This window comes from Chrysemys picta, chromosome 9 (assembly GCF_011386835.1).
Source record: "Chrysemys picta bellii isolate R12L10 chromosome 9, ASM1138683v2, whole genome shotgun sequence".
Taxonomy (NCBI): Eukaryota; Metazoa; Chordata; order Testudines; family Emydidae; genus Chrysemys; species Chrysemys picta.
The window spans coordinates 49,334,145-49,351,626 of record NC_088799.1 but is presented as its reverse complement, the minus strand read 5'-3'; the positions used below and the strand labels follow the sequence as shown (position 1 = coordinate 49,351,626).

The window sequence follows — 17,482 nt, the reverse complement described above, 5'->3', positions numbered from 1 at the left end:
CAGTGCACTTCATTAGTGGGCACAATGGAGTTGCATGAGGGGCGGGTATTAAAGATGGGAGACTTGGAAGTCACCACGATGAACAAAAATAAAGTAACATAAAAACAAAGTTTAAGAAAGCTAAACAAGTTCACAAAGTGAGATAGGAGAAACTGTTGCTCGAAGACACAGACAGTACTTGCATTCCTTCTTACCACCCATGGCACGATGGAACTGAGCGGCAATTACGTCTGCCCTACCACTTATGTCCTCTGCTACGGTAGCCGGAAGGACACAAGGGGCCACAGCCAACATTCCCTTTTTTTTTTTTTAAATCTGATTTCATGCACATGGGGTATACATGCCCCAGGAGTAGAATCTGTGTGGATAATTACTAACATATTTTACCACAAAATTAAATCTTGCTACCTCAATGCACTCTGGCTCCTCACTAACACTGGCAGACCAGGTGCCAGATCATGCAAAAGCCTAGGGATCAGCTGAGAACTGTCAAACTCACAGCTGGAAGCTAGCCAATTCACTTGTATTTATACTACTACAGAAGTGATAGTTACATTCTGTATTTGGTGTTTAAACTTCATGAAAACTAACTGGATATTACATGCATTGTTTTCACTTATCTGTATCCTGTTATAATGTAATAGCAAGCATTTATATTTTTATATTTTATAAAGCTTATGCTCTAATAAATTTGTTAGTCTCTAAGGTGCCACAAGTACTCCTGTTCTTTTTGCGGATATAGACTAACACGGCTGCTACTCTGAAACCTATATTTTATATATCCCTGTAACTAAATAACCCATCAAACAAGAAAGAAGTCTTGTGTAATCCAAATGAAAAACTAACAGGAAAGTACTAATTCTTGTGCACTGAAGGCAACCTGTCAGCGTGTGATGATCAAAAATGCAAAACATGCTCCTTTCTCTCTGCAGATTACTACAACTCTGCTATCATTTGGAATTATAGACTGTGACTCACTTGTACATATTTTTTTACCTACTTTAGCCTCTCTAACTCTCATTCCTTTTTCTTAACTAATAAACCTTTAGTTAGCGTACTATAGAATTGGCTGCCAGCATTGCTTTTGGTGTGAGACCTGGGATGTAAATCTACCTGGGTGACTGGTCTCTTGAGAGTAACCTGGAATATTTGTGATTTTTAGTGTAAGTGACCATTTATCACATAGCGCAGCTTGCCTTAGTGGCAAGATAGACTGGAGCGTCTAATGGGATTGGCTGCAATTCCCTTATAAAACTACTGAAGTACTTTGGGAGTTCACATTTGGTACTTGATTGGTGACATACAATTACAGAACATACACCTCTGCCCCGATATAACGTGTCCTCGGGAGCCAAAAAATCTTACCGCATTATAGGTGAAACCGCGTTATATCGAACTTGCTTTGATCTGCCAGAGTACGCAGCCCCGCCCTCCGGGAGCACTGCTTTACCGTGTTCTATCCGAATTCCTGTTATATTGGGTCGCATTATATCGGGGTAGAGGTGTACTACCAGTTTGGGGTGTCTGCCTTGCTTTTTACAGTCTGCCCTGAGGCAGGCACTCACAGTCACGACCAAAATAAAACTCCCTTTTATTTCCAATATACAGCCTCCCACTTGGCACACATTCAAATCCACAAAAAGCAGCAGCTTCAACTTGATCTCAGACAGACATTTCCTCTGGGTCAGTGTAACAGTACAGTCAATACTGTGTTTTCTTTACCTGGCAAGACTGAGGTCAGAATTAATATACAACTGACTACAACTGTAAAAAAGTAGATGCATGCATTATAACCAATGAGGCTTGTAAGGGCAGGGATCAGTCAGACCATAAGCTGTTTCAGTATCATCATCCATTTAATGAAGCAAACTAGTGCTAAAAAAAAAAAAAAAAAATCAAATCTACTTTTTTGGCAGAAAACACTGCAAATAAATTTCAGGACAATAAGGCAAGCTTATTTGGTAAGCACAACAGCTAGCTTTCCTACTATTTAGTTAATCAGAGATTTCAAGAAAGTTACCCCCTCCCCTTCAGTGGTTCATAAACTTTTTTCTTAATGAAAAGGTGATGTTTTCGGTCTTTGTATCATTAATACTGTCATGAGGGAGTTGCCTCTTTGATCTGTCTTTATTTAAGAACACTTTAGCCATTTACCTTTCTTTATAACTAGATGGAGTGACTAAACTGGACTGGACCACACAGGTTTATATTTCATTGAACTTTTTCTTTGAGATGCATTCTTTAATAGCCATTTCCTTTGTGACTCACTTTCCTTCCTGCAAGAAACGAACTATCCTGACTCAATGCACCACTCCTTTGCCTCATCATTAAGCTCAGAGGTACAGAATATTACTTGAAGCTAAGAGCGCACAGTGTGAAACTGATGAAGTAGAACTCCACATGACGTTCTTACCAAAGTAGGTACTGTTTTTATTTACTAATTTATATTCTCATTCCTGCTCATTGTAACTCGATTGATTATTTTGCTGAAGGAATAAAACACTTACCGCAGCAGATACTATTTGGGCAGAAATTCCTTTCAGAAGAGAAAGACGGACAACTGATCCATGAAGAGAGAAAGAATCAGGGAGCTTTTTCTTTCTAAAAAGAGTAAAAATGTTGTTAGTCCAGAATAAATCCCAGCATCTAAGTTTATAGGAAAAAGTTACTAATGGTTGCAATCACCTTATTTACCACACACTATCCAAACCATGCAATGAGAGAGGCAGGAACATATTTTCACAAATGATATGGAGTGAGGTTTGGAGCCCTGCCTTGCTTGTCGAATCTTCCACAAGCACTTGCATATCAAGTGAGATTCCACTTTGTTAGCCTATTGATTAGGCTATTTGATTAGACTTTGTTAGGCTATTTTTGAAAATCTTAATTTTTTTTAGTATGGCCTATGCTATTGTCAAAATCTATGTACCCTGCAGTTAGTTTGGCCTAAAGCCTGCAGCAAGGCCTTCTTGTTTCTACAGTACTGTACAGCAAACTGGAAATAATATGTCAGCACTTCAGGTAAACTGAATTTGATAAAAACTTGTTTTTACCTATGAAAATCATCAGTATGTCATTGTGTCTTATTTGACTTCACATTCAAATCGTTTTATTTTGCCCCAACGTACCATTTTTTCATCAAATCTTATATTAATAACCACTGCACTGTGCAAATTTTCAGGGGGCAGCTGGAACTTTTGGCCCCAGAGAAGGAAGCAGGAGTGGTTTGGGATTGTGGGGCTAGAACATCTGGTACAAATAATCAGCTGTTAAATTGGTTAAATAATCAATCAATGTTGCCCTCTAAATTGTGATTAAGTTAACACTCTACTGAAGAGAGGGAACAGTTCACACACTCTCAAAAAACACTGTTTCAGGAAGTTTACACACCAATTCATCAATTACACTGTTCACATTTGGAAGGTTTTCTTTACAACCACAATATATAGTTTTTTAAACTTAAAATAAGCCATGAAAGTCTAGATTCTGGTACACAGTTCTGCAAGTTTTCACAGCCCACTGCAGCATATAAAGAGCCATGGTGCAAAAAGCCTATCTTTCTGTCTAGTGGATCCCTTAGGAAAAGTAGCCTGTGGCAGAATTACTTTTTTTGTCCACATCATCCATTTTTAACACCTGCACTGGGGTTTGATCCTATCAGAGTTTACACAGAAGTATACTGAGGGATTTTCCTCTTAATGGTGGGTTCTCTTCCAATAAGAAAACAGAAAGATTAGGTTTTCATTGAGAAAACTGGTTCTTTTCGATGAAAAATATTTCATCACGGAAGTTTGAGTGGTTCTTTGCTTGGGATTGTTCTAAAATGTCTTTTGAATAGACGACCACATTTCTAATTTACAATTCAATACCTGCTAGCTAGTCCCACTGGATCTCATACTAATCCCATGGACTGAATAGACTTGAGGGTCAGTCAGAAAATGTAGTTGTGTGGTGCTCAGTGAAATATGATAAATCAGTTCCAATACTCATGATACACACCTAAAACTGAAAGATGGTGTCAGAAAGAACTGCCCAACTTATCAGTTACCTTTTCAAGTGCGTCCTGTCCCCACTGTCTGAGCTTGCCAAGGAAGATGTGTCATAAGAGTGAGTGTCAATGTTATCAATGTTTAAAAGAGAGGGATCCTCAAGAACGAAAGACTCTTCTTCATCATCAGTCTGAAAGAAAAGCAACAATTCGGTAAACATGACAGACAAAACAGATTGAAGATGACTCCTCTCTAGGAATTCTCAGGCTGTTGGTGCTAAGGTCATGCTTCCTTGCACCGAACATTCTGACCTTAGAACATATAGAGAGCCACAGTGCTTTATAAGCAACCATCCAAAAGGATGCCAGTTACAAGGGGTAACCAGTTTTTCTTGGAGTACCTGTATTACTAGTAGAGATCCCCACTGCTGGAGTCTGACAGGGACTGACCCGCAGAAGATGTGGGGGCCAGAGTCTAGAATGTGCAGTCAATGTTCAAAGTGAAAATAAGAAGCCAATTCTTAAAGGTAAATAATTAAAGATGAACAGATTATTAAGGGGTGTGGTAAATTCTCAACCACTTGTAGTCTTGAATATCAAGAATGGGCACTTCTTTCTAAAAGACATGCACTAGTTCAACCAAAAGCTATAGGGTTTCATGTATGGATCACTGAGTGAAATTCTCTGGCTTGTGTCACGTAGCAGATTAGATTAGATCATCATAATGCTCCCTTCTGGCCTTAAAACCTATTAATCTAAGTACATAAAAACGAAACACTAAACCAAACTGAGCCACTGATCTTGAGGATAAATCTAGGAAGCTGTATGTCAAAGTAAGGCCAGAGGCACTACAGAGATCCACTGTAAAAACAAAATTACCTAAAACTAAGTCAGAGTATGCCTTGGCTCTAGATCTTCAGGAAACATGATGTGGCTCCATTTTTTAAATATTTGAAGGTGGGGGAGAGGGGGGAAATAATTTTTAAAAGCAAAGAGTCTTGTTCTCGTAAGGGAGAGGCAGAAAGATTGTTGTCACAACCTTACTATTCCCAGAGTTATGTGTGTGGGAATCTATATACTGAAAAACATACAAAAAAAGATTCAGATATAAATGAACCTGTCCTACTCACCAATTGCTGCAACATGCACTGATGTATAATACATGCCACCACGAACACACACTATGCATATACACAGAGGGCAAACAATATTTTGGTGCCTAGATATAACACTACTACAAGAGTAGTCTTTGATGTGTATCAAATGACAACACAATATTGTATCAAACGGTATGTATCCATTTATAACATTTACCTACATACCTAGTGTACTGTGGCTATGTATTTATTCACAAGTATGCCCAATTGTGTATCTACCTACCGGTAAATATTTTCTAAAAATACAAGTATTTAAAAAAAATAGATCTTAGAAATACAAGATGGCATCATCCGAGTAGAAAACACAAAATCTAAATGTATCACACTGTTCAGAATAATTACTACACAGTGTGTGTATTTTGCCAACTACAGAAAGCCAAAATACTCCATTTCATCATCATTTAGAGAGAATTTATTAATATGAACAATTCTGTTCCCATATTTTGGAACACTACCATATATGACTGGATTTCTTAACTCTTAAACAGGTACTCACCTCATTTAATATGCTTTCCAGTGTTGGAGGGGTATCAACCTGGGGAATATCAAACTCTTTGTCATCTATCTAAATCAAAAAAAAAAAAAAAAAAAACAGATCGGAGTTTAGCCTCTTTATTCCACCTTCCAAACACATTTTTACACAAACTCAGAATGTACTTCATTTAGCAACTTTCTGAAGGTAGACTGGAGTATGATGTACAGTAGAACCTCAGAGTTACAAACACCAGAGTTACGAACTGACCAGTCAATCACACACTTCAGTTGGAACCAGAAGCACACAATCAGGCAGCAGCAGAGACCCAAAAAGACACCAAATACAGTACAGTACTGTGTTAAATGTAAACTACTAAAAAAATAAAGGGAAGGCAGCATTTTTCTTCTGCATAGTAAAGTTTCAAAGCTATATTAAGTCAATGTTCAGTTGTAAACTTTTGAAAGTATCACCAAAACATTTTGTTCAGTATTATGAACAACCTCCATTCCTGAGGTGTTCATAACTTTGAGGTTCTACTGTATCTTCACATTCAGATGCCTTCAATTCACTCGCAATTGCTTTGCAGTGGTTTGAAGGACAGGAAAACAATCCAGTGTGCCATACACTTACTGTAATTTAGATGTTCAATTATTAGCTTTTTTATTTCATTAACGCCTTGAAAACTAATTAGTTTGTAAACTAGGGATTCTACTGTATCTAGAGGCTCCAACTTAGATCATGCCCCTGTTGTATTAGGTATTGCTCACACACTAAAGCAGGTGTTCACAAACTGTGATACCTGAGACATCTCTGGGAAATACATGGAAGAAATTGTATAATGGCGGATTTTATTTATTGTATTTTCATAATAGGTTACTCAGACGAAGCTTTAAAACTCTGTGGGAATTTGTTATATTAAATACAGTAGTTAATTTACTTCAATATGTACCAAGGAGAACACAGAGATGCTGACATACAGAGCCTTGACCTCCAATCATCGTACAGCATGGATTCAGTTGCCCAGCAACTGTCCGGTCTAACTGAGCTCAGAACTTATTCAGGGTGTTTTTTTTCAGTTGTATATGTTGGGCTATAACTCTATCTGTATGTAACAGTGAAATATGGACAGATGGCTAAAGACAGGTAGTGTTAAGAAGAACAAAAAGTGTCAGTGATGAGAAGGGCAGGGGTACGCTGGCAGATCTGGAAGGGGGTAAGCAATATGAAAAGTTTGGGAACCTCTGCCCTATAGTTATACAAGTATATTTCTATTGCTATACAACTCTTCATGTGAATGCTCACTGCAGAATTAATGTCCACATAGGGAGTTATACTGGCATATAGTTATGCCAGCAAATTTCACCATGTAGACAAGCCCTAAGAGACCATTCCTACTTCAAAGAGTTTAAATCTAAATAGACAAGACAGACCAGGTGGAAGACTTATCCTGATTTTACACATTGGGCATAGCTATTCTAGAAGGGATCTAAAGAGCAGCAGCGTCTGGGGCAAATCCTAGGAGTGGGAATATGGCAGACACTCTTGAATCAACTTTTACCCTCAGCAATTTTTCATCAAGAAATTCCAGTTTCTTACAGTAACTTTGAGTAGTATGGTCTAATATTTATTTTAAATCCTTAACTTTTTTCTGCTTCCTTGGTGATGTTTAAAAAGAGCTTTTCAGCTAGTCATTTTTCCCTTTGCCTACCACCAGAACAGTGAATGTGAGTATACATATTTTTTGTGTATTTGATAAAGTAATACACTGAAGAGAGATTTCTCTCAAAACTTTAATTACTGTAAGTGTTCCTGATAATTATGGTGTTTTAAGACAAATGTTATTTCCAAGTTGACACTGTCCCCTTGACCATATAATGTTAACAACTGTTAATGTAATTAAACAAAAGTAAACTGCTTATGCTCTGTAGATAACTGGTTTGTACACTGAAATGGAATCATTTGTAACATTTCTTACATTTATTTTTTAAGAACAGTTTGGCAATCCAGTACAAGTGGCAGCTTTGGCGGGGGGTTCCACAACCACCGCTCCCAAGAGAAAGAGGCGGTTGGTGGTGGTCGGTGACTCCCTCCTCAGGGGGACAGTCATCTATCTGCCGACCCAACCGGGAAAACTGAGAGGTTTGCTGCTTGCCAGGAGCTAGGATTCACGATGTGACGGAGAGACTGTCGAGACTCATCAAGCCCTCGGATCGCTACCCCTTCCTGCTTCTCCACATGGGCACCAATGATACTGCCAAGAATGACCTTGAGCGGATCACTGCAGACTACGTGGCTCTGAGAAGAAGGATAAAGGAGTTTGAGGTGAAAGTGGTGTTCTCGTCCATCCTCCCTGTGCAAGGAAAAGGCCTGGGTAGAGAGAGTCGAATCGTGGAAGTCAATGAATGGCTACGCAGGTGGTGTCAGAGACAAGGCTTTGGATTCTTTGACCATGGGACGATGTTCCAAGAAGGAGGAGTGCTAGGCAGAGACAGGCTCCACCTAATGAAGAGAGGGAAGAGCATCTTCGCAAGCAGGCAGGCTAATCTAATGAGGAGGGCTTTAAACTAGGTTCACCGGGGGAAGTAGACCAAAGCCCAGAAGTAAGTGGGGAAATGGGATACCGGGAGGAAGCACGAGCAGGACAGCACAAGAGGGGAGGACTCCTGTCTCACTCTGAGAAAGTGGGACGATCAGCAAGTTATCTTAAGTGCCTATACACAAATGCAAGAAGCCTAGGAAACAAGCAGGGAGAACTGGAAGTCCTGGCATAGTCAAGGAACTATGATGTGATTGGAACAACACAGACTTGGTGGGATTACTCCAGTCATGTGAGTTCAGTCATGGATGGATATAAACTGTTCAAGAAGGACAGGCAGGGCAGAAAAGGTGGGGGAGTTGCATTGTATGCAAGAGAGCAGTATGACTGCTCAGAGCTCCGGTATGAAACTGCAGAAAAACCTAAGAGTCTCTGGATTAAGTTTAGAAGCGTGAGCAACAAGGGTGATGTCGTGGTGGGAGTCTGCTATAGACCACCGGACCAGAGGGATGAGATAGATGAGGCTTTCTTCCAGCAACTAACAGAAGTTACTAGATCACAAGCCTGGGTTCTCATGGGAGACTTTAATCACCCTGATATCTGCTGGGAGAGCAATACAGCGGTGCATAGACAATCCAGGAAATTTTTGGAAAGTGTAGGGGACAATTTCCTGCTGCAAGTGCTGGAGAAACCAACTAGAGGCAGAGCTCTTCTTGACCTGCTGCTCACAAACCAGGAAGAATTAGTAGGGGAAGCAAAAATGGATTGGAACCTGGGAGGCAGTGACCATGACATGGTCGAGTTCAGGATCCTGACACAAGGAAGAAAGGAGAGCAGCAGTATATGGACCCTGGACTTCAGAAAAGCAGACTGACTCCCTCAGGGAACTGATGGGCAGGATCCCCTGGGAGAATAACATGAGGGGCAAAGGAGTCCAGGAGAGCTGGCTGTATTTTAAAGAATCCTTATTGAGGTTGCAGGAACAAACCATCCCGTTGTATAGAAAGACTAGCAAATATGGCAGGCAACCAGCTTGGCTTAACAGTGAAATCCTTGCTGATCTTAAACGCCAAAAAAAGAAGTTACAAGAAGTGGAAGATTGGACAAATGACCAGGTAGGAGTATAAAAATAGTGCTCAGGCATGCAGGAGTGAAATCAGGAAGGCCAAATAACATCTCTTGCTAGCTGCAACTCCAAGTGTGAAGAGTAACAAGAAGGGTTTCTTCAGGTACCGTATTTTCCGGCGTATAAGACGACCTTGTAACCCAGGAAAATCTTCTCAAAAATCGGGGGTCGTCTTATAAGCCGGGTGCTGAAACTTCCGAGCCGGACTGGAGAATCTGCGGTCACCGCATATGGTGGGGGGAGCTCAAAAACGGCCGCGGCCGCATGAAAGCAGCAAGGGCGGAGCAAGCTGCAGGCGTCCGGGACGCCCGGGGTATGGCAAAAAGAGAGAGAGCGGTGCTGTGCCCAGAAAAACACACCTCTTTCACCCGTCTGGCCCGCCCTTGTATCCTATTACCTCCTTCTCTGCCTCTCAGATCTCGCTCCTGAGGACTGCAGTGAAGCGGCGCAGGCGCGCATGTGCAAGATCTGAGAGGCAGAGAAGGAGGTAATAGGATACAAGGGCGGGCCAGACGGGTGAAAGAGGCGTGTTTGCGCTACCGCTCTGATAGTCTTGGAGACAGGGAGGGCTGGGCAGGCAGGGAGAGCTGACCAATCCAAGCAGGCTTTGTATACAACAACCAGCCAATCGCCGGTAAGGTACATCGCTTGCCGTGATTGGCTGGTTGTTGTATACTGGGTACCACATACAGTACAGCACAGCACCAGTATCTGTACCTGTTCATACAGTATAGCACCAGTACATACTGTACAGTATACAAATGTCCAACAGTCAAAACCCCATCATGGCTCCACCAGCAAGAAGAAAGAAATATGAAGCCAGTTTCAAACTTAAAGTTGTAAACTTTGCCATGGAACATAATAACTGCGCTGCTGCAAGACAATATGGAGTAACAGAAAAGATGGTTCAGGACTGGAAAGCAAATGAAAAAGCATTAAAGAGTATGCCAAGGGGTAAGTGTGCATTAAGAAGAGGCACCCCACATTGGCCAGAACTCGAAAAACATGTAGCAGACATGGTGAATGAGCATCACCAAAATGGTTATGTAGTGACACGAAATAAAATACGTTTGTTTGCACTTCAGTGGGCCAAATCTAACCCAGATCACAGCAACAGATTTAAGGTCACTGTATCCTGGTGTACTAGATTCATGGAAAGGCATAATATGGTACTGAGGCAAAAGACGAAAATTGCCCAAAAATTACCTGCAGATCTTGATAGCAAAGTAAATAGTTTCCATCGATACATAATACAACAGCGCACTAAACATGGCTATGCGTTAAGTAGTATTGGAAATATGGATGAAACTCCAATGAATTTTGATATGGTTGGAAATAAAACTGTCCATCAAAAAGGTGAAAAAACAATTTTAATTAAAACAACAGGACATGAGAAGTCCAGTTTTACAGTGGTACTAGGATGCACAGCTGATGGCGCCAAACTGAGACCAATGATTATTTTTAAAAGAAAAACAATGCCGAAACTCAAGTTCCCTGTTGGTTGTTTTGTACATGTGAATGAAAAAGGCTGGATGGATGAAGAAGGGGTAAAGCTATGGCTTGATAATGTATGGAGCAGGCGACCAGGTGGACTTATTCAAAAATGTAGTCTACTGGTGTGGGATATGTTCAGGGCTCATTTAACTCCCAGCACCAAGCAAAGGCTTGCAAGACTAAACACAGATGCGGCAGTTATTCCTGCAGGATTGACATCGTTGGTACAGCCACTGGATGTGTGCCTAAACAAGCCATTTAAAGATCGCATTCGAGAACAGTGGAGTGAATGGATGGTTAGCGGCAAAAAGTCATTCACAAAAGGAGGAAACATGCGTGCTCCACAGTTGGATGTTTTGTGCAAGTTTGTCATAAAAGCCTGGAATGATATTGATGCAGAAACAGTAATCAAGTCTTTCAAGAAGTGTGGCATATCAAATTCATTAGATGGTATGGAGGACGACTACTTGTGGCAAGATGAAGAGGAAGCCGAAGCTGAGACCACACCATCTGATACGGAATTCGATCCATACGATGACTGCCTTACAAATGTATCACAAGATGTCACTGATGTACTTATGATATCAGATGACGAACAGGAGGATTTTGAAGGCTTTTAAAGGGAAACTGTCACGCCAGCAAAACCTGTAAAAATACCGTAGCTTGCAGTTATGATGGGCGTTGCTAACTCGCCAGGGACTTGCCCGGCACTTGCTCTCTCTCTATTGTTTGTTATCTTCCTCCTATCATCATCAGTTCCAGTTTGGTTGACAGCTTAGAAAACAAACAGCATGGCAGCTCCCATGGGTTTATTGTCTTATCCTTCCTTTCAGCTTTAGAGTGAATTAGGAAAAGTTTAATCCACTTGCACTGTTTTATGTTTACATGTTTGATGACAAACAGCCTTATGTTTATAAGTGACAGTTTTCCTGCTAAGTACCTGCATGTCATAAGCAGTTGAATTAAAATTACCATATTGAAATCAAATCTGCTGTTTTTTTAATTTTTATTTGGTGTGCGTTGGAAGAGGGGTAGTCTTATACGGCAAGTATATCCCAAACTCTATATTTTAACTGGAAAAGTTGGGGGTCGTCTTATACGCCCAGTCGTCTTATACGCCGGAAAATACGGTATGTTAGCAACAAGAAGAAAGTCAAGGAAAGTCTGGGCCCCTTACTGAATGAGGGAGGCAACCTAGTGACAGAGGATGTGGAAAAAGCTAATGTACTCAATGCTTTTTTTTTTGCCTCTGTCTTCACGAACAAGGTCAGCTCCCAGACTGCTGCACTGGGCAGCACAGCATGGGGAGGAGATGACCAGCCCTCTGTGGAGAAAGAAGTGATTAGGGACTATTTAAAAAAGCTGGACGAGCACAAGTCCATGGGGCTGGATGCACTGCATCCGAGGGTCCTAAAGGCGTTGGCGGATGTGATTGCAGAGCCATTGGCCATTATCTTTGAAAATTCATGGCGATCGGGGGAGGTCCCGGATGACTGGAAAAAGGCTAATGTAGTGCCCATCTTTAAAAAAAGGGAAGGAGGAGGATCCGGGGAACTACAGGCCAGTCAGCCTCACCTCAGTCCCTGGAAACATCATGGAGCAGGTCCTCAAGGAATCAATCCTGAAGCACTTAGAGGAGAGGAAAGTGATCAGGAACAATCAGCCATGGATTCACCAAGGGCAAGTCATGCCTGACTAACCTAATTGCCTTCTATGAGGAGATAACTGGGTCTGTGGATGAGGGGAAAACAGTGGATGTGTTATTCCTTGACTTTAGCAAAGCTGTTGATACAGACTCCCACAGTATTCTTGCCAGCAAGTTAAAGAAGTATGGGCTGGATGAATGGACTATAAGGTGGATAGAAAGCTGGCTAGATCATCGGGCTCAACTGGCAGTGATAAATGGCTCCATGTCTAGTTGGCAGCCAGTATCAAGCGGAGTGCCCCAAGGGTCGGTCCTGGGGCCGGTTTTGTTCAATATCTTCATTAATGATCTGGAGGATGCCGTGGACTGCACTCTCAGCAAGTTTGCAGATGACACTAAACTGGGAGGAGTGGTAGATACGCTGGAGGGTAGGAACAGGATACAGAGGGACCTAGACAAATTAGAGGATTGGGCCAAAAGAAACTTGATGAGGTTCAACAAGGACAAATGCAGAGTCCTGCACTTAGGACGGAAGAATCCCATGCATTGCTACAGACTAGGGACCGAATGGCTAGGCAGTAGTTCTGCAGAAAAGGATCTAGGGGTTACAGTGGACGAGAAGCTGGATATGAGTCAACAGTGTGCCCTTGTTGCCAAGAAGGCGAAGGGCATTTTGGGCTGGGGCAGGGGTGTGGGGTGGCGCTTACTTCAGGGGGGCTCCCCAGAAGATGATGACATGTTCCTGCAGCTCTTAGGCCAAGGGACCGGGGGCCCTGGGCACTGCCCCTGCCTGCAGGCACCGCCTCCACAGTTCCCATTGGCTGCGCTTCCCAGCCAATAGGGACTGCAGAGCCAGCACTCGTGGCAGGGGCACTGCACTGAGCTTCCCTGGCCTTCCCTCCCCCCTAGGAGCTGCAGGCTACTTCCGGGGAGCTGCAGAGAACCGTCCCACCCTCCCCCAGCTCATTTTCAGATGAGAAAACTGAGGCACAGAAAGGCATAGTGTCCTTCAAAAGTTCACAAAACTAGTTATTAGCACAGCTGGGAAGACAACTTGAACCGCTGGCCTCCTGTTCAGTGCCCTAGCCATTAATCCACCAGATCAGTGTATTTGCATTTCAGTAACACAAGACATGTGAAGACACAATACTAGGAAGTGCTGAGTGTGCACAATAGTAGTGTTGGGCAGTAAAATCACTACTTCACCTTTAGCGGTCCCTGGAAACGTGTGTTAGCCACTTACACTAAACTGAGACTCTGTTCCACTTTGTATCTAGCTGTGACACTCCGAGTTCCTTTCCCAGACCTGAAGAAGCACTCTGTGGGGTTTGAAACCTTGGGTCTTTCACCAACAGAAGATGTCCAGTCAAAGATATTACCTCACCCACCACCCACCTCTCTCAAGTATCCTGAGCCCACTATGGATAACACGCCAGTGGCATTACCAACCCCAAAGCACAGAGTAGTACCCTAGAAGCACATACAAGTCACTAAAACAGCTGTGAAGAGTCGTGTGGCTTAGACCAGACCCAAACCTTTTACAGGCGTGAACGTGACACGAAAAGCAGCAGATGTAAGTGGAAGTAAACATCCAGCCTGAGCGGAGATTCCTGCCTCTCCCTTCTACACGGGCCCCCACCCAGTCAGGTCTCTCCCCGCAGCCAGAGCCCAAGCTTCGCCTCATGGAGAGCGTTACCCCAGGGGGGCCACAAACCCAGTCTCACCAGGTCACTTTTGGACTCCAGCTCCCTGTCCAGCTCCTCGCCGCTCAGCTTCTGCGGCGCGGCATCCTGGCCCAGCAGCGTCCCCAGCTCCTCGGCGGGCCCGGGGAGAGAGGCGCCCTGCTCCGCGCCGAGGCTCTCAGGCTCCATCTCTAGTTCACCCGGCACCTCCACCTCGCCCAGCCAAGCACCAGCGGCTGCGCCCGGGCTCGTTCCCTCAGGCTCGCCCCGGCTGGCCGCAGGAGCCGCTTCCGAAGAGGCGCGCTGGGACGCTGGCTAACGCCCGCCCGCAGATAGCACAGCGATGAGCAGAGCCCGGGGCCCGGCGGACTCTAGCGCCTGCGCTGGGTAGGCTGCTGCCCCTGTGGCCCCGGCAGCAGCACGAGAGGACTGGGGGGGGGGGGGGAAAGAGGCCCCGAGCCGCTGTGACGGGTGAAGCACCGACCCCGGCAGCAGCTACAGTCGGGTTACGGAGTGGATACACAGTGCGCATGCGCGTCCCCGCCTCTTCTGTGGGCAAAGGGCAGCTGCTGCCGCAGCGCTCGTGCGCCTCTCCCCGCCCCCGAGCCGCGCCCCTTACAGTCACGCTCCGCCCCCAATTCCCACAGCCAGCGGCCGTCCTCCGCACCAATAGCTGCGACTCGCTGGCCGCCTGCGATCTAACCACGCTGCGGGACTCAAGTCGCGCGCCTCTCCTGCCCTGCCCCCGGCGGCGGAGGGGTCCCACTGTGCAGTGCACGGCGGGGTTGGGGACAGGACACTGCCCAGCACTTAGTAGGTGAGCCCTCTGCGCAGAAAGCAGCGTGGGGGAAAGCACCACACAGCGCCGAGCGCATGGGAGGGGCAGGACACTGCACAGGCTTGGGGTGGTAAGACACGGTGAAGCGCTCAGTGTGGGGGCACAGGACCCTGCACAGCACCCAGCGTCTCAGGAATAAGACGCTGCACAACTATGCCTTGCTCTCCTGCTGGCCTAACTAGCAGAGCTGGGTTGCACCAGCTAGGCCACTTGACAGATTGTCCCACTTGTCCTGATTGGCTGAGGAAGCCAACAGGTCTGTTCTTAAACACAGCAGTAGCTTGCTAACTGCATAATAATACATACCTCCCTATGCTCCTCTGGACTGCTGTAGCCTAGACCCTGCCCTGCTCCTGTTCCAGGCCTATCCCAGCCCCAGATAACCCTGTTCCGAGCTTCTAATTCCTGACTGTTTTGCCCTTGAATCTGGTATTTGGACCCCTACTTTTGTTCTTATGCTCCAATACTTCTGTTAGTCTTAAAGGTGCCACAGGACCCTCTGTTGCTTTTTACAGATTCAGACTAACACAGCTACCCCTCTGATACTTTTGTTCTGACCCGTGGCTTCAATTCCTGATTCAGATGCTGCCTTGGTTCTAGCATTCAGACTCTTAACTCGGGTTCTGACCCTTGCTCCACCTCAGTGCCAGGTTTACGTTGGCTCCATAAAGCCAGGCCCATGCTCAGAAGGGGCCCCGGCCTGCTCCGCTTGCAGTGTGCCTTGAGACCCCACTGGCTCCCCCGGCCCACCTCTTGCTCCTCTCGGCCTGCCTGTGAGCTGGCTGAGGGCTCCTCTCCACTCCCTGGCCCCAATCCCTGCTCCTCTCAGCCCCCTGGTTGGACCCCAGTGCACCTCTAGCTCTGGGCAGTCTCTGCTTCCCACCACCTGTGGCACCTCACCTGTCTCCCCGGATCTGAGCCGCCTGGGACTGGTGCAGAAGCCTGGCCAATCTCAGCCTGGGAGAGTGTGTGGGGGGGCAGTGGGGGGGGCTTGGCTGGGCCCTTCCAGGCAAGTGGATCTTGAGGGAGCCCGGTCGGGGCAGGCCCTGGCCTAGCTGATTGCGCCACTCCTGAGGGGCCAGAGCGATTCCCGGCACTGGGACCAAGCCTGGCTGCGCTGCTGGCTCAGCCCGGCAGACACAGTCGCCTCCCAGCAGGGCTGGTGAGTGCAGCCGGGAGGCACGGCTTGGGGGAGTAGGTCTGTGGGGAGTATGGTGCGGGGAGGTGCTGGGCTGTGAAGGGGCGAAGAGGATCTGTGTGTGTTGGGGCACTAGGTAGTGAGGGTTCTGTGGGGGGGTGCTGGGCAGTTGTGGTAGGGCTGAGGGCAGGGATGCTGGTGTGCAGGGCGCTATACATTTGTGGGTGGATGGGGGGGGGCCTCTGGGAGGAGGGATAGTTCAGTGGTTTGAGCATTGGCCTGCTAAACCCAGGGTTGTGAGTTCAGCCCTTGAGGAGGCCATTTAGGGAACTGGGGTAAAAATCTGTCTGGGGATGGGTCCTGCTTTGAGCAGGGGGTTGGACTAGATGACCTCCTGAGGTTCCTTCCAACATTGATATTCTATGATAGGGAGGGGGGGGGGGTGGCATAGGCCCCCCTGAGGGGAAGGAGCATGCTGGCAGCACAGGGCTGGGCAGACCACTGTGCATCTGGCAACTGCCAGTTTGTAAATAGTGCCCTCGCATTGGGCGGAGCGGGGCTGCCCCTGCCATGCCATGCCCCATTGCCTTTGGCTGCCCCCTTGCTCCAGGGACTGACCTCTATGCTCCATTGCCTCCATGGGGGCCCACAAATATGTTTGGCGCCGGGCCCACAAAAGGTTAATTTGGCCCTGCTCCATCTACTAGGCCTGGCTGCTGCTTTGCCCACTAAGTCAGACCACCAATGACCCAGTCTTCTGGCAGTTTGAGCGGACCAAAGGAAAACAAAATCTGACAGAGGGTCCAGACTGGCAGCTAGTATGGATCCATCCCAGGCCAATATTTCCCTGCTGGAAATAGCGGGTTCCTTACAGACCTAGCTGATGTAGCTGGCTGCACTGCAGGCCCAAAATATGCTGCACAACAGGCCATGGTGTCTTTGGCTTATCTTTCCACAAACCAAAGAGTCCCCTGCCTGACAAGTTTAACGGCCAGCCAGACACACGTTGCTCTGGGAATGGGTAGTACCAACAACCCAGGATAGTGGTTGATCAGCCGCAGTGCGCTAGGAATGGAAGGTGCCCACACCCCAGGCCAGTGTTTGGTCAGACACGCAGTGCACTCAGAATGGGCAGTGCCCACACCCTGCACACTGGGCTAGTCAGACACATGGCACAGTGGGAATGGGCGGTGCCCACACCTTGAAGCAGGGATTGGTCAGACACACAAATTGTGTCATTCTGATCAGAACACCAAGAACTGTAAACCACTGTGTTATCCGTCTGATTTAGCAAGTGTTAGCTTTACTGGAGAGTAGACTGTGTCAGTTCTCTGCCACACAAGTCTGTCCACCTCACCAGAAAACCCCTTGAGACACTGCCAGTCCAAATCTTGCCTTGCTGG

General features: G+C 45.8%; 1 protein-coding gene across 4 annotated transcripts in view; it reads right to left on the bottom strand.

The window, feature by feature from the left end:
* Positions 1-14,626, bottom strand: part of VPS8 (VPS8 subunit of CORVET complex) — a 252,389-nt gene extending 237,763 nt beyond the window's left edge. For all 4 annotated transcript variants that reach the window (XM_065556171.1, XM_042853465.2, XM_005308658.4 and 1 more), the window contains exons 1-4: positions 14,146-14,626; positions 5,642-5,710; positions 4,049-4,179; positions 2,508-2,601 (exon numbers count right to left, since the gene is read on the bottom strand). In XM_065556171.1, coding sequence (XP_065412243.1) covers positions 2,508-2,601; positions 4,049-4,179; positions 5,642-5,710; positions 14,146-14,292 — 441 coding nt within the window. In that variant the 5' untranslated portion in view covers positions 14,293-14,626. The remainder of the gene's footprint in view (positions 1-2,507; positions 2,602-4,048; positions 4,180-5,641; positions 5,711-14,145) is intronic.
* Positions 14,627-17,482: the final 2,856 nt, after the last annotated feature.